The 21,354-nt window shown below is 42.6% G+C and overlaps 2 protein-coding genes across 5 annotated transcripts; both read left to right on the forward strand.

Annotated features, from left to right (window-relative positions):
* Window positions 1–425: 425 nt before the first annotated feature.
* On the forward strand, window positions 426–8,383 carry hao2 (hydroxyacid oxidase 2 (long chain)). 3 transcript variants are annotated; one of them, XM_079357603.1, is made up of 8 exons: window positions 426–753; window positions 3,490–3,642; window positions 4,207–4,358; window positions 5,296–5,579; window positions 6,243–6,464; window positions 7,014–7,172; window positions 7,796–7,865; window positions 7,977–8,383. In XM_079357603.1, exons 1-8 carry the CDS (start codon window positions 737–739, stop codon window positions 8,030–8,032), a joined length of 1,113 nt encoding a protein of 370 aa, XP_079213729.1. In that variant the 5' UTR covers window positions 426–736; the 3' UTR covers window positions 8,033–8,383. The 3 variants fall into 3 exon arrangements, with proteins under 3 accessions (XP_079213729.1, XP_079213730.1, XP_079213731.1); XM_079357604.1 differs by having other exon boundaries at window positions 6,246–6,464; XM_079357605.1 differs by lacking the exon at window positions 426–753 and adding an exon at window positions 2,965–3,141.
* An 872-nt stretch (window positions 8,384–9,255) lies between these two features.
* On the forward strand, window positions 9,256–21,266 carry LOC306832492 (kelch-like protein 9). 2 transcript variants are annotated; one of them, XM_079357223.1, is made up of 11 exons: window positions 9,256–9,384; window positions 10,945–10,998; window positions 12,092–12,213; window positions 12,318–12,493; window positions 12,694–12,826; window positions 13,412–13,608; window positions 13,868–13,943; window positions 14,288–14,845; window positions 15,919–16,098; window positions 16,352–16,465; window positions 18,527–21,266. In XM_079357223.1, exons 2-11 carry the CDS (start codon window positions 10,994–10,996, stop codon window positions 19,021–19,023), a joined length of 2,058 nt encoding a protein of 685 aa, XP_079213349.1. In that variant the 5' UTR covers window positions 9,256–9,384; window positions 10,945–10,993; the 3' UTR covers window positions 19,024–21,266. The 2 variants fall into 2 exon arrangements, with proteins under 2 accessions (XP_079213349.1, XP_079213350.1); XM_079357224.1 differs by having other exon boundaries at window positions 13,415–13,608.
* The last annotated feature ends 88 nt before the right edge of the window (window positions 21,267–21,354 follow it).

The following is a 21,354-nucleotide window of genomic DNA, read 5'->3' on the forward strand; positions in this document are numbered from 1 at the left end:
GTGTGATTATAACTTTTTTCAATAAGTCCAATTTTACACTAAACAATCACACAATAAACAAAAACATAATAATACAACGCGATTCTTTAAACACTACCTGAAGTGTGTGTTTTAACATTGTGTGTACAACTGAAATAAGCATTACACCAGAGGTCAGTTTATCTGTTTACACACACTGAGTTTGAAGTCAGATTGTGTTTACCTGCTTCATCGAAGATGACTGGAGCTTTATGGCTCTTCATTCAGTATTGTACTGCCCTCAAGTGTTCAGAGTTGAAAGCTTATAGTGTTCATTTATATCTGTGTGTGCTGTCGAGCTTTAAAAAAGACTTGTTGGTTTATCTCAAATTAAAATAAAATCTTAGAATCATTTTAATACAGGGATAATGAAGTAGGTGTCCTGTACTGTTTGGTGGTTTGTCTTACACTAAATGTTCATGCACAACCTACACACACCCTGCCTCCAATGCTTATCCAGTTATTTCTGTCATCTACAGAAGAGCTTAATACCTGCAGTTTCTAGTAGAACCAATATCAATATTTATTAAAGTAAATAGCAGCACTATGGTAATTGCTTTGTTATCATTGCACAGTATGGTTCCAGGTCCAGTGCCTATACTAAGGATATTTAGATTACAATGAATGGTGTTGATTTCACTCCTGTGCTTTGTCTTTTTGTTGTGGATTGTTCACAGGTTATGAGTCTAGCAGGAGAAAACAGGCCTTCAGAGAGAGAATGAGTATAAGCTATAGGTGAGTAAACGTCCGCCTGCTTTCAAGCCTGCTCACGTTAAAGACGGTCGATCTGATCAGAGAGAACATATTCTTAAACTCGTGATACAAAAGAGAAACTCATTTTGTTTACAAAAAAAAGTGTGGTACTATTGTTGAATTATTTAGTTAAGAAGACACAAAGAGGGAATTAGCGAGTATTCATATGAAAGAAATTAAACTAGCAAACGTTTGTTTTCTTTTTGATACATAAATTGTCAACTTAATAAACATTACTGCTGATTAAAGTTCTGTAACTACCCACCTCAGACCTGGGTAATGAATATACACAGGCTTAAGCAGGTCTGGCAAAAGTTGTTTTGGCTTTTACCTTTCGACATCAGCACTGCAATTTCTTTTTTTCAGAGGTCCGATGTGAACCTTGACACTTTAAAAATGATTTTACGATTAATCTTTACATCCCTATTAGTTAAGCTGATTTTAGGAGTTGACGACCTCAGGAGGAAACTGCTGATATTGATGAGGAACATCAGAAAAAACCCCAAAAAAGAATGAAAAATGTTGAACTTACTTTTGATTGTTTCGTCTACTTCAAATAGTCAGTAGGCTAGCGTCACAAAGTTAGCGCTGATGTCCTTCTGAGTCCAGCTTGAAGAAAACAATAAAGATCATTAATGTTTACAATTAGTTAAAATACATAGAATATACTTATAACATTGGTATAGAAAGTATTTGGGCCTAAATACTTACTTTGAATAGAATTTGTTGAGTTTAACGTTGGACAGAAAAAGCTGTAAATAGTCTCAACAGACAGCGCTGCTTAGCGGTTGCTAAGCAACGAAAATGACCGTAATCTTGTATTAGTTAGCAAGCTAACTTGCATGAATGATTGATATGACATTTCACAGTCATATGGTTTAAAGTCATACACCTAAAGATACTTACATGGACGTTGATCTGTGTGATAAACAGTTTCACAGTCTGCTTCTCACTGAGGACGTTTATATGGTTAGAGTGGTCATCCTTAGCATTAGCATTCTTCCTTTAACTTCCTTCTCAGTTGTTGTAGCTACAATTAAAGTGCTCAGACGTCATAAGAAACATAAACCGACTCATTCTGGAAAAAAAAGAGGAAGATAACTGAATCAAACGTCGTTCTTGTTGTATCTTTTTTTTTTTTTTTTCGTGTTGCAATTTGCAGACGGTCCCTGCGCATTCGAGCCACAGTTGGCTCCGCGTAGAGTAGAGGCCAACACAAGTTCCCAAGCGCAGAGGACGGCTGGTTTTGAGGAAAATCGGGCCGTAGCTTGCAGTTCACCTTGCTGTGATTGCAAATAGGTATCGGTTTTGTAACAGCAATGTTACACAAATGTATTAACTCGACTTCTGTCTGTTTCTCACCTGCTAAAACAGCTTAAAATGTCAAGTCATTAAGGGAACACGTGTCACCTGTGTACCTGTTTTAACAAACATGTTGCTAAACAAGCTCACTTTCTTCATGGCTCTTAATCAAGGTTGTAAACAAAACTGTTAAAAAACGAGTTCTTCTTTTTATCTTGCCGTATTTACAGGTAACATTAAGATATGTAGCCTATTAAATGTTGACATTTTCTTCTCTTTCTGGCTCTCATATCCTTTATTTAGACTATTCTGTAATAATGAATAGCCTACATTTTATTAGTAATACGGATTTGGTACAACTTCTGTTAAATCGTGTCAGTATTTTATTTGTGTTTTTAAATGGTGAATTTGCAATGAGGATCCAAATGTATTGTCTTGGTCGCAAGGACACACGATGTTCTTCAGCTCTTGGGTGGAGATCAGAATTTCTTTAAAATACTTTGTCAATGTGGACATGATTTTTAGCAGCTTTGATAAATAAATTAAAATCAGTTGAGAGAGAAGATTGCAAACATTTATAAATGTGTTTGTGTGTGTGTGTGTGTGTGCTGTACACTACATGTTAATGTGTATGCATGTGGGTCACACAGCACTGTGTCAGACACTACTTGTCCTCACTATAGTCGGACTCACCATCAGCACATTTCCAGCTTGTGTAAACACAATAAGAGCAGGGGTCTCTCTCAGGTCACACACACCGTACGTGGCTTTCATCATCTCTCTGTTCAAGTTAAATTCTGACTGACACAACAGCAACACGGAGGACATGAGGAATTAAACATACAAGGATTAATATTTATTTTAGTGTAAAAAAGAGAAAAAAAGAGTTATTCTATGTACTGAGGCTCGTCCGTATACTGCTGAGTTGTTTGGCTGCAGAGATACAGATTTGCTGATACGGGGGGGGCAGTGACACTTTAAGCAGAGATGTTGCAACTTCCGTCCTTCATGGAGGCTTTGTCGTGTGCGTGTGAGCGATTTTGTTTATGAAAAAATCTATAATTTGTGGTAAGTCTCGAAAGCGAGTCCTTGCATGAAAAGTCTTTTTTTTTTTTTTTGTTCTTGTAATGTCCGTTCTGTTGTTTATGCTTGCAGCTGTTTTTCTCACATCCAGTTTCCAGATGACACAGGAGGACTGGTTGTCTGTGCAGTGATATGTTGTGATGAATAACTGGCTGTGTTACGTCAGCAGCTTTAAGCAATCAGTACAGAGATAGTCTGAGTGCAGAAGTTTTACTCCCTCAATGCGTGTGTGTTTATGTTAATTAAAATATGTAGACTGTTAATTTCTGCGAAGTGTCTCATTCCTTTTCTGTTAATGTTTAAATTGGTAACCGATGTCCCGTGTGCCCGCAGAGAGGGGGGTCGCTGTGCAGAGATGGCTATGGTTTGCCTGACAGACTTTGAGGAGTATGCAAAGGAGCATCTCTCAAAGGCCAGCTGGGATTATTACGCTGCTGGGGCAGACGAATGCTGCACCAGGGACGACAATCTGCTGGCATACAAGAGGTAAAAAAAACAAAAAAACAGGCCTTTACTTAATTTAAGGTGATGAAAAATACACAGCTGTATGTCCCAATAGAGTTTAATCATTTAAAAACAAGAGCTGACTCATCTGAGTGTTTAGAATAAAGCAGATTAGTATGGGATCATGCATTCTGAGCTGAAAGGACTTTTTCTGTGTGACTTGTGTAGCTCTCCTAATTGCTTCATGAAAACTAAGAAACAGCTTTTCCTCTCCGTCATTGTTCTGAACACTTGTGTTTGAGATACTAAAGCCTGTTGTTACTGATTTGTTGCTGCTGCGTTTGAGGTCAGGTTACACATTTATTCCCAGCGGGAGTAAAGGTTGGGCTGTGAGCTGCAAAAAAAGGATCTCCAGCTTTGAAACAGACAGATTGTTAGATCCTAACTAAAATATGAAGAAAAAAGAGAGAGAGTGGCTTTGTTAACAATATCATATTTTAAGATTTTACTGTGAGAAGAAGTGAGACGTTTTTAAAGACAAACATATTTGACGTGCCGCCCTGATCTAAATGAGATGTTGCTGTTCCGCCCTTGTTTTTCACTCAGGATCCGTCTGAGGCCTCGTATCCTGCGGGATGTGTCAGTGAGCGACACGCGGACCACAGTGCAAGGGACAGAAATCAGCTTTCCAGTGGGTATCGCACCCACTGCTTTCCACTGCCTGGCCTGGCATGAAGGAGAGATGGCCACAGCTCGAGGTGAGCGTGGATCCCTTTTGGAGAAACAAAGCAAAATAACTAGTTAAAAAAAAAACCTGACGTAAGATGGTTAAGATTTAGCACAAGCCAAAAACAACACATATTTCAAGCATACTTCTGGAGAGGCTCCTCACATGTAGAGCAATCAATATGCAACTCTGACACCTAGTGTTTAAAATGAGCACTGCAGTCGAAATTCAAGCTATTGAAGAGAGCTGTCTCCCCCTTCCTCTGGAGCGTCAATCAGCTTGCAGGTTGTCACGTTGCTGACACTGAAGCTTCAGTGTTTGTCCAGCTCTGCGTCGGCCAGTTTTTCAAAAAGCATCTCCAACATTGATCCTAGTTTGAGCAGCTTTCTGCTGCTGGAGCTTATTAGAAACATGCAGAGGCTTTTTAGCTCGGCTACAATCACTTCTATCTGAAGCAGTTCCACTGCCCGCTTCCATCGCTGCAACACCTGTTCACCTGATAACTGCTCTCATATCTGGCAAACCCAGGGGCGTCCAAAACGGCCTTCAAAGCCCCGCCTACCTTCTCTGGTCCAATCAAATCCAGAGCATTCAGGAGCAGAATCTAAAGTTAGAAGGAGGACATACTGGCTGCGGCATTGTTGTCAGAGAAGCTTCAACACAGCAGGTTTCCTTCATGATCACAGAGGAAGAGAGCGTGATCATTTCAGTCAGCACACATCTTACATGTTGGTCTTTTGGTATTTTGAACACTAGATGGCAGCGTAGTCTTGTCCTGCGAGGACGGTACTGTGATGGTCTTTTCTCCTCTGTTTTATCAAACTGTCATCCAGCCATCATTCTTGTGAAGCAGCTGACTGACTGATCACTACTGCTGATAAATAAAGAGAATTAAAAGGTGACAATATCAACTTGTGAGCGGAAATTTAAATGACCACAGAAATGCTTTCTGGACTGTCGTCTTACAGCCACAGAAGCTCTGAACACCTGCTACATCACCAGCACTTACTCCACCTGCTCAGTGGAGGAGATCGTGGCGGCGGCACCGAACGGGTACCGCTGGTTCCAGCTGTACGTGTACCGGGACAGGAAGCTGTCCGAACAGATCGTGCACCGCGTGGAGGGGCTCGGCTACAAGGCGCTGGTCCTCACCGTCGACGTACCCTACACGGGGAAGAGACGCAACGACATCCGCAACCAGTTCAAGCTCCCGCCGCACCTCAAGGTCAAGAACTTTGATGGAGTCTTTCAGGTAACGGCATCACATTTTCATCACAATGAGACGACAGAAAGACGAAGACAAGTCAGGAACACTTAACCAGTAATAGTAACATTTATTAGTGTCACTCAGACAAAGACCAACCTGAGACCACTTCAGACCCCAGATTTTAAATCAAGACCACTGGGAGGCCGTTTTTCCAGAAGGAACACCGCCCCTTTTTAAAACAACTAAAATGTATTTGTAGTTTTTTGTTCAAGGCTGCAACCTTCCTGGTGAGTGACACTCCCGCTGCACACAAGATGAAGATTGTTCAGTCATATTTATGGTCTTGATCTCGATCCCTAAATGTCTCTGTCTCTTGTCTCGGCCTCAGAGCACTCTGGTCTCAGTTAGTGTGGTCTTCACTACAACACTAATATTTACAGATCAAATCATCCTTGACGAATGTAAGCATATAGCTGTAGACAGTCAAAGGGAATAAGATGTAGAACCTGTGTAAAAGCAGCTAAAATGGTTTTGATTGAGACATGCCGAAGAGACAAAAATACATTCTGTGCATCGATGTCATGAAGTATGCACGCAGTAGAGATGACTGGCCTAAGTTACTGGGCTGCGAGTCCTTACCAGTAAAGGTGACAGCCGAAGTCCTGAGAGCAGATTCTTAGTTTGATTTCCACCACTACGTTTTAAAAGCAGGAGACGGCCGGCCCCGAGGAGTACGGGATCCCGGCCAACACCTTGGACCCCTCCATCAGCTGGAAGGACGTGTACTGGCTGCAGTCCATCACCCGCCTGCCCATTATCATCAAGGGGATCCTGACCAAGGAGGACGCCGAGCTGGCTGTGGAGCACGGCGTCCAGGGCATCATTGTGTCAAACCACGGGGGGAGACAGCTGGACGGAGGCCCGGCCTCGGTACTGACTGACCGTCTCTTTCAAAGTTACACTTCAGATTATTATCATTCCTGGGATTAAAATGGATCCTGTGAAATTCGTATCGATGTTTGTGGCTGTGAAGAAGTCGAATAAGTGATTCAAAATGAAGTCAGCAGCCGACGTAGTAAACGCTGTTTTGTGGCTCTCAAAGCAGAAAGTCCAGAACTCATCTAAAAGTAACATAAATAAGGAGTTATAATAGTTTCCCTCATTAGACTAAAATGAAGAGTGCTAGAAATTGTATGGAAGCCCAAAGAGGACAAACATTCATACATTTGCTTTCCTCAGTTTTCCTGTGATAATGACGACTAATGTGTCTCATGTTCCCAAAGTTTCCTCGAACATCCCCAGAATGATAAGAATAGAGCTTTTGATAAAAAGTGGATCTTCTGCAGCTGCTGTGAGTCCGTTACAGTTTTCAGTGGTCACAGTCACCCTCATCAAACCCAGCCAGTCGCTTGTTGATATAACTGTTGCTTCGGCTGCGTTGACCTTGCTGCTTTCCTCCTCTTTTTTTTTCGCTGACAGATTGACGCTCTGTCAGAGATCGTGGACACGGTGCAGGGCAGGATCGAGGTCTATCTGGACGGAGGAATCCGGACGGGAAGTGACGTACTCAAGTCGCTGGCCTTGGGAGCGAAGTGCGTTTTCATTGGCCGTCCAGCCGTGTGGGGCCTTGCATACAAGGTAGAAACAACAAAGCTTATCGCTACGATGCATCATTAAAACCTCAACATGCTCTCCTTCAGTCCTTGAGGGATGGAGTTTATCTTGATAGTGAGTATGATTTGGTGCAACCACGGTTTATAAGCCACGCTTTGGTGGCCACGGTTTAAGGTTCATAACAGAACAGTTAAGCTCCTGTTGTAGAAATGATATGCTTTCAAAAGTCAACTCTAATCATGGCATGAGGATTTTCACGCACCGATTCTGTCTCTGATTGAATTAATATCAACAAAGCCCCGACTGTGGCGGATAAAGAGTCACAGCTGTAGAACGTAACTCTCATCTGGAGTAAACAGCTCAAAAAATCTGGAATTTAAAGTCTCTCGTTCTAAATGGTGGCGGCTGTAGTTCAGCTGGTAGAGTCGGTCATCCATGACCCATGTGCCCTTCGGGCGAGAGACTTGGTCCCACTGCTTGCATATGAATGTGTACGAATGGGATAAGTGACTTCACACAGCAGCTTCTACCATCACTGTGTGAAGACTAGAAGGCGCTATACGAGCTCAAATCCATCGACCTTTTGTTTGGATTTTTTAGACGTGACAGGTTTATATCTTCTTTATGGTCATCATGTGTCGTTTCAGGGGGAGGAAGGAGTGAGGGAGGTACTGCAAATCCTAAACGATGAGTTCCGTCTGTCCATGGCTCTATCAGGTGAGAAATGAGAGATGAAGTCGCTAAAAACACACAAAAAAGTTCCAGGTGCATGCAGCTATTTTCTGTCTCCACACAAAGCAACAACTAAGGTTTGATTTTGTGATCCAGGTTGCAGGAATGTGGCAGAAATCAACAGGAACCTCATTCAGTTCTCGAAACTCTAGCAGAGCACTGAGGACGATTACATAACAGCACCCACTGACATGGACTCACTACTGAGGAGAAACTACGGAGCCGGAGACTCTCCATCACGTCAGGAAACATTCGAGCAGCTTTGGATATCTGATTCGTCAGCATGTGAGAGTGTCTGTTGAAAACTGAGGGTCGACTACACAAAAAGCAAGTTGATGCTGAAAGTGATTTTGCTTTTGAGTTGGACGGGACGGAGGACGGGACTGAGACGGTCAATCTTTTTGGTTTGATGTTAACAGATGCAGCTGAGCATGATGATGTACACTACAGCTAGAGATGCTGCCATTGGTTGTGGTTGAATAAAATCCAGCTGAGGTGATGAAGATGTGTTGATCTCTTTTTGGAGCCATTCTGTTCTGAGAACGAAGCCAGCACAGAAGTGCGAGATCCTGCAGTTCACCGAGTGTCCACTAGAGGCAGACTGCAGAAGCACATACACACCCCATTAAAAACAATGTTTTTACAGCCTGGTAGGAAAAAAAAGAACGAAATCGGTCTTATAAAATTTGATTTCAAGATGGATAAGAGTTTTTCACAATAAGCTGCACAGCTGACCTGATTAATCTTAGTCTGATGTTTGGTTGATTGAAAGACAGGAAGTCCAGCATGATGGGGACTTAAAGTGAACTGCGATGGATGAGAGCAGCAGGAGTTTAATCTCCTTAAAAACTTAAAAACTACCTTCTACTGTCGCTAATACAGAACTGTTGAAAAGTTTTTTATACAACCCTACTGCAAATCAGACAGGCTAACCCTTCAATTCATGAACAAATAGAGATGTATTAATAATCTGATTTAGCTTGGCTGCAAATGATTGCGAAACCTAGAAGCTACTTTTAAGTACAAAAAAAAAAAGCAAACTTCCATTTTTAGAAGACAAAGGGACGATTATCATCTTCTCACTGATACAAGATTTTCACTTACACACTATGAAATATATTTAAAAAATCAAACTTAAATGTAAAATGTAAAAGTAACCATTTTAAACATGTTCCTGCACTAAGGTGATCCACAGAGACCTGTTAGTAAACCAATTTTCTCAGCAACAAAGGAACAATTACACAACAGCGTGTGCAGCATTGTGCTTGTTTCAGTGTGTGATGACGGGGTGGGGTGTTTGAAAAGATGCAGAGAAGAAAAAGAGAAGCAGCACAGGAAGTGACTGAGGTCTTGGTTGACACAAAGAGACGGCGACAGCTCACACAGATGCTTCAGACTGCAGCAGACATTTTGTGCTCCTCGTTCATCTCAAAGCTCTGGTCGGTATCGACATCAGGCTGGAGGGAGGCCTCGGGTCCAGTCTGCTGCGGAAGCTTTCTTCCAGGTAAGTCGCTCACAGGTGTCTCTTTATTTTGTTCACAGGTTCGATTCAGCTCCATCCAGCAGGTAAAGTGCAGCTGCCACATTTCATGCATGCGTCGTTGAACAGGAAGTAACATTCAGTGTTTCTGCATTTATAAATCACCTGTGTGTTTGTGGCAACAACTCTTTGTCTTTGGTGCACCTGTCAGGTCAGAAAGAGCCGACTCATGCATGTCACTGCGGGTCGACTTGTTTTCTGTCAAATCTCATTTTTCCAAGAAGAAATATAAAGTTGTGACCTCTGCTCGGTTTGAAGTGAACCATACATGATCGTGTCCACTGTCCAACAACTCAAACTACTTTTAAACTCTTTAAATTAAGACTCTTAAATGCAGATGCAGCATAATGCAACAAGGCGAGCTGTTCCAAAATCAAATCATCTTCAATGTTTCGTTACATAATGATTGGTGGGGGTTTTTTTCACCTTGTTTGCGGTGTACTTTTGTCCTTTTACTGTCTGCTGTCATCGTTCTGATTTGCCCTCCGAAAACAAATCAAGTTAAAGTTGATGTTTAAGACAACAAAACACTGAGTCCAGTTTAAAGAACAGAAAGAAACTTCAGGATTTGAGTCTTTGCGGTGTGATGGGACCGTGTGCCTTTTGTGTGAACACGTTTATCTTTCAGATGAATCTTTGTGTTGTGTCTCCTGTCAGTTTTGGTTAATTTATATTCATTACTTTTTATCTTTATTAAAGTAGCCAGCAGCCAATCAGAGGTTAGCGTGCGTGCCCCGTGTCCAGAGGCTGTAGTCCTCCAGACGGGCAGTCCGGGTTTGAACCCGACCTGTGGCTCCTTTCCCGCACGCCAATCTCTCTCGCCCTGTTTCTGACTCTATCCACAAAATAAAAGTTTATAAAGCTAATAAACAACAACTTGAAATTAGATGTGCGACATGTTGTTGTAAATGTTTGTGTGTTAAATTCTGTCGTCACATTTTAAATGGACCCCAGAGAGGAAAGCTTCTTTCTATGATGAAGTTAACAACAGGAATGAAACCAAACAAACGTAGTATAACAAAGCAGAGTGACATAACGTGATATTATGTGCTATGGATCACACTGTGGATAGATTCATGATTTTTATCTTCATTTAAAACTATTAAAAAAAATGTTTTTTGGATGTTGTGAAAATGTAAAAAGTGCTGAAAGAAGAAATTCAATTTTAAAAAAAACTTTACCAAATAAAGAAACAGCCCCGTGGAATATTTTCTATTGGTTTTTAATTTGTGAATGACAAAAAAAAAAAATCCAAAAGGTTAATGAAGAAGAGCTTTTAAAGTAAAAAATCCGACACGAAAACAACTTTGGATGTTTCCTATCAGCTTTACGAACGAGCAAACAATTCGGACTAAATTGTGAAATTTGACACAAAGAAGTTGTCAGAGAGGAGTCGCCTTGCAGAAGCTGTTAAGTGGAGCAACTTCTTGTCTCACAGTTCAGTTCTGGGTCAAAACAACAAACTATGACCAAAAATGAAAAAATATTTGCATCAACTGAAAATCAATTTTTCTCTCCATGTAGGAGATCTCACAGGCGGAACAACAGTCCCCGCCCCCAAGACGCCAATGACATGGGGTAAGATGTTTTTTACTTCACTGATCCTCCTGATGTTAACGCAACTAATTTATCAAATTTAATAAGAATTATTGGATTTATAACTCACTGGATGTGAGTCTCAAGTTTTGAAATATGAAGGTATTAATATTTAGGTTTAATATATTTAATACTCTGACAGGAACAACAGGAAATATGTGTTTTATAGTTATATGTGTAATATTGTATGTGGGGGCTCAGTCCGTGTAGAACTTGAGTTGGGAACCGGAGGGTTTAAGTTCCGATGCCTGTGCACTCCCAGAGTACTGCCGAGGTGCCCTTGAGCAAGGCACCAAACCCCCAGACTGCTCTGGTTTGCTCCCTGATGATGTCATTAAAGCATGTCCACAGGTCCTGCCTGTGCACATGTGTGTGTGTGTGTGTGTGTGATTCCAAACTGTGTGTGTGTGAGAAGTGTGTGTTAGATTTGACTGTTACTTAAAGGAGACAAAGCAAAAAGTGAAACGCTTCTTTCTTTAAACTTTAACCTGTGCGTTGTATTCGGGGGTTTTAACTGGTTCCTCTTTTTCAGTTCGACATGTAATTAAAAAAAAAACAGAAACAGCTACCTTTAGAAGAGGCGGGGCTTCTTAGAGGAAACACACTCTATTAATCAAACTTCAGTATAGAGCGCTTTAAAAGTCAAAGCTTTAAGTCATGAACTATCAGCGAGATGAATAGAAAAGGAAGTGGTTTCTTTGTACATCTATGAGGAAGTGCTGAGAGAAAAACACTCTGATAGTAAAACAAGTGAAAACAGTTACTGTAACCTCCAAAAGCAGAGAAATTCAAGTGTAGTTTCGCAAGGTTTGAAAATGAAACAACAAACACGGAGGAGGAGGAGATGTGGGCGGCTGTGAGTTGGCCTCTAAACCGCGAGGTCAGGGGTTTGATTTCCTGCTTCTGCAGCCATATGTGTCATTGGGCATGACACCCCAAGTTGTGTGTGTATGATGAGATAGCTAACACTGATGGACACTTTACACAGCAGCCTCTACCATCAGTGTGTGAATGTGTATGTGTGACCTGCGCTGTCGAAAGACAAGCTCAAGTCTGTTGACCGTTTGTTCTGCAGGGGCAGTGGAGACGACAGCGGGCCGGGGAGGCTGAGCCGCAGGTTGTCTCGTCTGGGCAGCAGACATCAGAGGGATCCTCCAAGACCCCCCCCTCCTCCGGAGAGACCTCCCGCTCAACAAGGTGAGCACTGATACACCTCTGCCTTCATTCATCCACCATGCTGCAACAGCTGCCCCATAACTCTCCTCCTCTCTTGATGTCTTTGTTCAATTTGGGCTCAATAGATGACCCGCCTTCCCCACCAGCTCCTGCTCCGGCTCCAGCTGCAATCTCGGCTCCTCTCCCCGCACCCCTGGACATGCCCCCGAAACGCCCCGACAAATCCACAAAGCCCAAACTCCCCCCTCGCCCCCTGAGCAAGGTGTTCAGCAGCACTGAACACGGAGCAGCTGTGTTGCAGGTGCATATTTGTGACTTCTTAACCGATTGAATATTTTAAATCTGAGGAAGTCAGTTAACCGTGTTGATGAGCCAAACTTTGAATCCACACTTTTCCTTACTTCCCCATGTTTTTATACATCAATAGTAATCACGCCTAATGATATGAAAGTCTCCATTTTTGCTGATTCATGACAAATTGTTGTTTTTTTTTTCCTTCAGGGCTGTGATACTTTTCGGGGAGACGAGACTCTGTGCGATGTCGTTTTGGTTCCCGGAGACAGTAAAGAAAGGTTCCCCGTGCACAGAGTCATCATGGCTTCTTCGAGTGATTATTTCAAGGCCATGTTTACAGGTCAGTGTTTCAGTCTGATTGGTCTTCCATGCAGACGTACACAGGAATCGCTGTGTGTGTGAGAAAGCTTGTCTGATGAGACATGACTGAGACATGAGGCGTGACTGATCATTACCACCAGTTTATATTCTTAAATACCAGTGTTTCTATTCTTACAGTAAGATCTGCTCTCCTTTTGAAAGATTTGTTAGACACCTCAGACTTAGGATGCAGTTTTTGCTTAGATATATGTAAATACACGTAAACACTCAGGGCTGCATTTAGATTCAGTGCAGAGATTAATTCCAAACAGGAGCTGGTGCTAATGCTTTCAGTTTTAGATAAACACTCAAAGAGGAAGGACACTGATCTGCCTTTCACTTCCTTTTTCTGCTGCGCTGCAGAAGAAGTTTGAATTTGACTCTATTATTAAGTACAGTCCTTTTCGTCTCCTCAAACTGTCTGAGCGGACAGGATTTAAAGTGTCTGAATCGTGCTGACTCTGCACTTCGCACCGCTCACGACAAATCCTCGAGAATGATGCAAACTCACTCGTTGACCTTGTCTTTGCCTCTCTCTCTTTTTTTTTTTTCCCTCTCATGCAAGGAGGCATGAGGGAGCAGGAGATGAGAGAGATCAAGCTGCACGGCGTCACCAAGTTAGGTTTAAAGAACATCATAGACTTCATTTACACATCCAAAGTCAGCCTGGACATGGTGAATCTGCAGGACACGCTGGAGGCTGCAAACTTCTTGCAGGTCATGCCCGTTCTCAGCTTCTGTAACCAGCTGCTCAGCAGTGAGGTGAGGGGGGCTTTTGCATTTATCGTGACATTACACTTTTCAGACGATGCTTCAGTTCATTGATATCAGCTTTTATTTCAATATACATTTGAGGTCATTAGACTGCAAGATTGTAGGACACGTTCAATAAGCTGCCTCAGGGGTGTTGTTTTTTTTAATGAGGCTGACCTCTAATGTGCACGTTCTCTGTCCTTAGATGTCTCTGATGCCTGAAGGATTGATTTCATTTATAACCTCCCTGTGTTGTTTGTTGATGCAGATAACTATTGATAACTGTGTGGAGGTGGAGCGTATCGCCACTGATTTGCTCCTGGAGGACGTTCAGCTTAATATAGGTGAGTGAGGAGACCAAAAAGATCAACTAACCTTTTGTTAACTTTTATGAATATGCAGACGATGTAGAAGGAGTTGAAGCTTGAGTCCAAGAGTCAGAAAACCCTGAAACCAGCCTATCAGTCCATTGGCCCATTGTTAACACCCACTGTTTATACCCAAACCAAAGTTAGGGTGTGAAATATGTAGCCTGGCATTTCAAAACAAATTCAACAATGTGAATAAATATGCAGCTTCTCAGTTTACAGATTAGACATCATATCAGACATTTTGGCCATCAAAGTAAATTAAAGCATTAAAGGCTTGATCTAAAAGAGAACTAATCATTGTGGATCCTCTGTTGCAGGTGAGTTTGTGAGCCAGAACCTCTCAGCCTTGGTGGAGAGCGGGCGCTACCTCCAGCTCTCTGAAACCTCCATGGCCAACGCTCTGTCCAGTAACTCTCTGGAGGGTTTCACTGAGGTGGAGCTCTACAACATCGCCAGAGGATGGCTTGGCCACAACTCTCCAAATCGCCAATCATCTGTCTACGCTTTAATGCGTCATATACGCTTCCCGCTGATGAGCCCCGGTGAGCTGATCGGGATCTCCCAGGATGACGAGGAGGGAGGCGACTCCATGATGCGCTCGGAGACTTGCTGTGTGAACCTGCTGCTGGAGGCCAGCAACTACCAGATGATGCCGTTCATGCAGCCGGCTCTGCAGACTGAGCGGACGCAGATACGCTCCAACGCCACACACATCCTGGCTCTGGGTGGTGTGATGAGACAGCAGCTGGTGGTGAGCAGAGAGCTGAGGCTGTACGATGAGAAGACGGGTCACTGGAAGGCGCTGAAGCCCATGGAGGTGCCGCGTTATCAGCATGGCGTGGCTCTCCTGGGGGGCTTCCTCTTCATCGTTGGAGGTCAGTGCATACTGTTCATCATCAAGATCTTACGGCCCATTTTCTACCACAAATATAAACCAAATGAAGGAACCTCAAATTGACTGCAGGGTCATGTAGATGGATGCAACCGAAGTGATTGGTTGTTGAGCCCCCATTTAAGGATTTTGAAAGGTAGCCACGCCTATAAGCAAACCCTGCTTTACTGTCCATTTTAAATGGGTCCACAATTTGAGAAAAAAAATGGATTAAATGGTAACAAGGGTAATTTTCCCTTTAGATTCAATCAAATGGACTTTCTTTTTCAAACAGTGAAGTCGCCCCCCAATGGCCATTAGAAATATTGCAATTTAAAGACGCTTATTATTATGAGCTGTGTCTCAATTCAAGGACTTTATCCTTCAGGGGAGTATTTGAAAACCAAAGGCATCAGAGGCGTTTCCATTTCGAGGGCTCGAGGATTCACTGTGAGTCAATTCAAATAAAAGTGTCAGACTTTCAAGTGGTTGATGATTAACACTGAAAGTTAAGTCGTTTGTTTTAACTCATGTAAAGATGAGCAATACACATCGGAGGGGGGGGGGGGGGGGGGGGGCGGCCTTAAAGTTGGTTTGGGTGCAGATGTGAACGTGGGGAGAGTAAATGGTTAATGTGGGAACAGCTGGTGAGTCACACAGGAACTCCTCTGTAAATCAAACCGTCTCCTCCTTAGTTTGACCTGAGCTGTCAAAGCAGGCAACAAAGGCTGGGTCCTGCAGAGGATGCTGTCCCTGAATTGAGACACAGCTACGACTTTTCTTCCATAAAACGAAGGCTCATACTGTACTATTGTTTGGCACCATTCAAACAACTGGATGTTAAACCGTAAATAGACACGTCCCCCATGATAAGCCCCAGTGTGCTTGGTGCGTATGAATCATACAGCTCTAAAAATCCAATACAACGCATGCTTTAATCTAACCAGTTCAAGGTAAAGTCACGGTACTAGTATAACCAAAACATAAAGCAGTTCACTTCTAAATAACGAGACTGACTCACTGGTTATAATCCATCATTTATTTCACAACATCTCTCTCTCCACGCTTGTTTTTCAGGTCAGAGCACTTATGACACCAAAGGTAAGACGGCCATCGACAGCGCTTACCGCTACGACCCGCGCTTCGACAAGTGGCTTCAGATCGCTTCGCTCAACGAGAAGAGGACGTTCTTCCACCTCAGCGCTCTGAAGGGGAAACTGTACGCAGTCGGAGGGAGGAACACCTCAGGAGAGATAGGTCAGGAGAGCGACTGTTTCAGTTCATCAATGTGTTTGCTCCATTTTTGGTCCCTACCAACTCCTGAACAAAATGTCTTCACCGTTTACTCCAAAACGCTACTTTATGTTGACGAGGTCGTTCAAGAGGGTTGGCTAATTTTAAACAGACGTGACTGTACTTCCACTCCCAGCACATCTTCTTAATACAGCTCATAAAACAGTCGACGCTTCGTGTACAGTTAGCTAACAAACTACAACGTCTCTTCGAGCAGACACGGTGGAGTGCTACAACCTGAAGAAGAACGAGTGGACGTTTGTGAACAACATGGTGGAGCCTCACTACGGACACGCTGGAGCAGTTCATGGAGACCTCATGTACATCTCAGGTAGGGTAACAATTTAAAACACCCTCTCCATGGTTATCTTCAGTGTCCAAGTGTACAGGTACTGATTTTCATGAGTCTCAAATTGCACCCAGAAATTAACAATCAACCAGCCTCACTTATGCTTCCTGTTGAAAGCTTGATCCGTGTTTATTGCTTTTCTTCATTAACGAGGCTGATGAATGGAACGCAAAGACTTCCTGTATGTGGATGGATCTCTTCCTCAGTTTCCTCAATGAAAGAGTGCATTTTGTTCCACTTAAATGTTTCTCTTAAAGTCACTATATAATGACATGTTGTTGCATGTTCTGTTTGGCATTTTACATCTTTAATCACGATTGTTGACTGCAGTTACGTGAGGTTTGCTTTGGTGGTAAAATGAAACCAACATGGACGGTTCAAGGGTTCAGAGAAGCCTTTCTGAAAACTCGCTCTCCAGTCACTATAACTTACCGTTTGTGCAGCCAACATCTGAACTTCCTCTCTGAGGTTTTAAATGTCTCGCTACTTCTCCCTTTGGTACTGTACTCAGAAAGAAAATGCACTGTTTGCACCACAGAGAAGGAAAAACCCCAGTAGCGTCTTTTCTGGTGTTTAACAGCATACTCGTAATGATGCTATGAGTTCAGAAGAAGACATGTATAAAACAGTAAAAAAAGATGGATGCCTATGTGTTAAACAAACATTATACACTTGAAACAAAATATATGAAGGGTAACTTATGAGCTCTGCGCCTGTCTAACAACCAATCCTTCATAAATTACCTGAAGGGTTCTTAGATATTTAAAATATACAGAGTAATTTTTTACTTTCCTCCCTTTGTCTTTTTTCTTACAGCATCTCTTAACACATACTCTAAACTGGTAAATTTGTGGCTAATATTTTAAGCAGTTTGCACGATTGTAGTAGTCGTCCCCTGCATGCACATAATATGCACAGCAGCCCATAGTTTAAATGGGTCAAATACTCCAGGGAGGACCTTTAAATCAGTCATTAAGCACCTTCTTGTGTGACAGACTGTTTGGGCTGATTTTGGCTTTGGCATCAGAAATCAGCGACAGAACTAAAATCATAATAGCATTTTTTTTTCTTCACATATGACCGGTGCACGTAATGGCCATAATCACAGTATCAACACATTAGAATCAGAATCATGTTTTGCGTTCACACATACAGCTCTTCCAGAAAAATGTCGGGACATTTTCAGGATTTTTGTGCATTTATGAAAACAGCTTCAACGAAGTCGCTTGCAGGGGTCGTCTTGATTCGACAAAAAAAAAAAAAAAGCAAGGGTTCCATTTTCAAAATGAGTAAATAAATGAGCCTCTTTCTTTGACCTTTTTCGAAACCACTTCCTGTTCAGCAGTAAACTCTCATGAGCTGCTCTCAGCCTGAGCTGCTGCAGGTGCCATGGACAGGAAACGGTCTTTTTTCACACGTTGAGGGCAGAGGCAGAAGTTACATGTGGAGGACTGAGTGGCAGGAAACACAAAGACCTGCGGTTAAAATGTGTCTCAGTCTGCAACAAAGTCAAAACCCAACAACTGCCAGTGGCTTAAATGTGCTGTTACAAAAACAAATACTGTGCTCCAAACTTTATGTGTTAGTGTTGGCTGTCAGTCACGAGCCCTTAAAATCGTCGTAACTTTTCGGCCCTGGTCGTCTCACCTGAGAGGTTTCCAAAGTTTAGTCTCAAAATGGTGGTTCAGATATTACTTATTCTACCCGAACTAAAAAGCTTCTGCATGTTTTAAATAAGCTGAACAACGTAGAAATGTAGCAAATAGAGTGGGCGGCCCAGGATGAAATCTGACCTGATGTTTCTTTTACTGCATCTACTCCCTCGCTCCCATGAATTCCTTCTGTATTTACTGTTCTGTCACTGAAAGACATCAGTGTTTACTGTTCTGTTTTTCATAGCTAAACTCTTCTCACAGAATCTTTGAAGAGTTGCTCCTTGGCCCTTTTCAAACCCTTCTTTCTTTCCTTTCATCTATAGATTATACGACACACAAACTTTCTTAACATGCAACATTATTTGATGGATTTTCCTCCGTCACTCAGGTGGCATTACCCGTGACACGTTCCAGAAGGAGCTCTGGTGTTACGATCCCGTTGCCGACACGTGGAGCAGACGAGCCGACATGATGGAGCTCCGCGGGCTGCACTGCATGTGCACCGTGGGAGACAGACTCTACGTCATGGGCGGGAATCACTTCAGAGGCAGCAGCGACTACGACGACGTCCTGGGCTGCGAATATTACAGCCCAGAGACAGACCAGTGGACGGTGGTGGCGCCGATGCCGCGGGGCCAGAGCGACGTGGGTGTGACGGTGTTCAACGGGCAGATCTATGTAGTGGGGGGGTATTCCTGGAACAGCAGGTGCATGGTGGACATTGTGCAGAAGTACGATCCGGAGCAGGACGTGTGGGACAGAGTGTTCAACGTGCTGGAGCCTCTGGGGGGGATTCGTGCTTGTACGATGACGGTTCACCTGCCGGAGGGGTCTGTGGACGAGGCCCAGATACAGGACTGTCCACTTCCTACAGCGAAGAGCTGATGTGCATCAGAGACCAGACGGTTGTCCTGAGTTTTGAAGTTGCGAGAAATGGCGAGAAAACAAAGGGTTACATGTATAAGCAGAGGCAGAGATGGCGAGGTAGCTAAAATTAGCCTTTTTTTTTTTTCTTCTGAAACTTAACCGCCCGAGGTGCCATTTTCTGTCCTCACATTGCACCATTCTTGCTTGCGTGTCCTTTCACAATCATCTTCTCAAGATGGCTTGACATTTCCTTCTTTTTGGACATTATTGTCGTTTTCACAGGTCAACGTTTTATCTGATCAACTATGAGGCAAAAAACCCCCCAATAAAGAAAAGCTACCCACGGCTTAAACCCGAGTCCTGGGGGTTTTGATCATTTTTGCATTTGTCAGATGAAAAATGGGGAAAAAAGAAAACTCAACATAGAAATATGGGTTAGATGCAGGAGTCGTTCTGTGCTTCCATTACTTTGGTCTTCTGAAACTGTGTCAACATGTCATAGGTCTACTTATACGAGATCAAGTCAAAACAGTCTCTCCTGCCCACTCCTCTGATCGGGCACCTGAGATGTGCATCGTTTTGTTAAACCAGAAATGGGGAGGAAAGAAAAACAAAACCTGAAATGTCGTGGGTGGCAGATTCGGCTCAGATGTGCAAGAAAGGCTGAATGTTGTTGTTGCTCGTGTCAAGCGACCGTTCCTTTGAAATTGGATCTTATTTGGATGTCATATTTTGTGGTTGCAATGGTCAAAGTTTCAGTAAACTTTAAGCCTCCCACGGCTACGATCTGTTACACTGGAGTACGTGGGGTGGTTTCCAAATTTTTTGTTTCCGTCAGACCAGACGTGAGAAAACGAAACACAACATATTGTGGGTTGCATTTCCACAATGTGAGGTAGCTTACAAGTTAGACAGTTCTTTACCGTGATACCTGCAGGTGCCTTATTCTGTCCTTCTGTTGCATTATGACCTGCTCGCGTGTTCAAGCCCACCTCTCAAATGGCTTCAACTTTCAGTCCTTTATTACTGTTTGAATGAGTGATGTTTCAATAAATCAACAGGTCAGTATTAGTTAGGCATGAGGCTTATCAATCTTTCATTATGGTCAAGGAAGAGACTGTAAATATTAATGGACGACGCCTGACTTACTGTCAGTCAACCTAACGAGAGGCTGAAAGCTGAGTCGGGTTCAAGCCTCTTCACAGCCCATTCCAGTCTCAGGTGGTCACACCAACAAACTTTGAATTGCCCGGCAGAGACAAATAAAGTTTTTTGAATTGAACTGACTTTAATTGCACTTGCAGGAATTTGCAGGTTGTTATTTTAGCTGCTGTCAAACCTGGACTGAAAAAAAAAAAAAGAGCAAACAAGAAGCAGAGTGGGGGATGTAAGCTCAGACGGCAGGTGTGAATGTGGTAAGCTAACATACATAAGCCTTAACAGCTGGCTTTAACCACGCAGCGTCTCTCCTGCTCACTGCACTGTTATCTATCTCCTCTTTTTAAATGAGCTAGTTTTAGATTCTTTATGGACGCTGAATGTGTCTTTTAATTGGTGTACAGACGAAACAAGTCAGGATCAGTCTAACAACAGGTAACTCCATCGCTTCTTTAGGCTCTTGTTGTTGTTGTTGTAAACAGACTTTGAGTGTTTAATCCAAAAGCAGTCACACATTTGTTTTTAATATTTAAGTGTCTCTGAGTCTCGTTGACTTTATCACGCAGTTTCTGCCTGAATTAATCAAAGCCTGACCGATTTGTTTTCCACAGCGTTTCAGAGCGCTGACGTCTACGATGACACACCAGCTCAAAGTTCATGTATGATTTGGCTAAAGGAATGTTGTTTTTTTGTGTGATTAATTTTCGGCCCTTCATAATGTTCATGGAGTTTTTTGGCTGAATGAAAACGTCATTTGGGATTTTTTGAACCTTTAAACGAAGCCTGTAGCTAGCAAATAAAGAAAGCCACATACTGTTAATAAATCAATGGGAACTGCAAGAATTAAATTTAACAGAAGACATCTTGCCCTCATCAAAGAAAAAAATCATCAAGTTTTACAGCATTAATACAAGGCCGAAATTGTTCCCGAATAGGAGTGGCAGAGAGCAGAAAATGCTGTTTGATACTATGAGGTCATTTTCCTCACAGCCTCTAAATAATGTCTTTTCCCCTTTAATATATTACATTTCATGGATGAATAACTGTTGTTTTTTTTGTATGTTTTGAATATTTATATTGGAAATAAAATGTTATGAATCCTCGTCTGTCAGGAGCCTCTCTGTGTGTGAAGCTTGCATGTTCTCCGGCTTCAGTCCAAAGACATAAAGCTCATTGGTTACCTGCTGACTC

The sequence above is a fragment of the Symphodus melops genome, assembly GCF_947650265.1.
Source record: "Symphodus melops genome assembly, chromosome: 12".
NCBI lineage: Eukaryota > Metazoa > Chordata > Actinopteri > Labriformes > Labridae > Symphodus > Symphodus melops.

Coding starts and splice junctions, on each gene's coding strand:
- hao2 (XM_079357603.1), top strand. Junction 5,580..6,242: donor ACTTTGATGGAGTCTTTCAG/GTAACGGCATCA, acceptor ACGTTTTAAAAG/CAGGAGACGGCCGGCCCCGA. Junction 6,465..7,013: donor TGGACGGAGGCCCGGCCTCG/GTACTGACTGAC, acceptor TTTCGCTGACAG/ATTGACGCTCTGTCAGAGAT.
- LOC306832492 (XM_079357223.1), top strand. Junction 13,609..13,867: donor ACCAGCTGCTCAGCAGTGAG/GTGAGGGGGGCT, acceptor TTGTTGATGCAG/ATAACTATTGATAACTGTGT. Junction 16,466..18,526: donor AGACCTCATGTACATCTCAG/GTAGGGTAACAA, acceptor TCCGTCACTCAG/GTGGCATTACCCGTGACACG.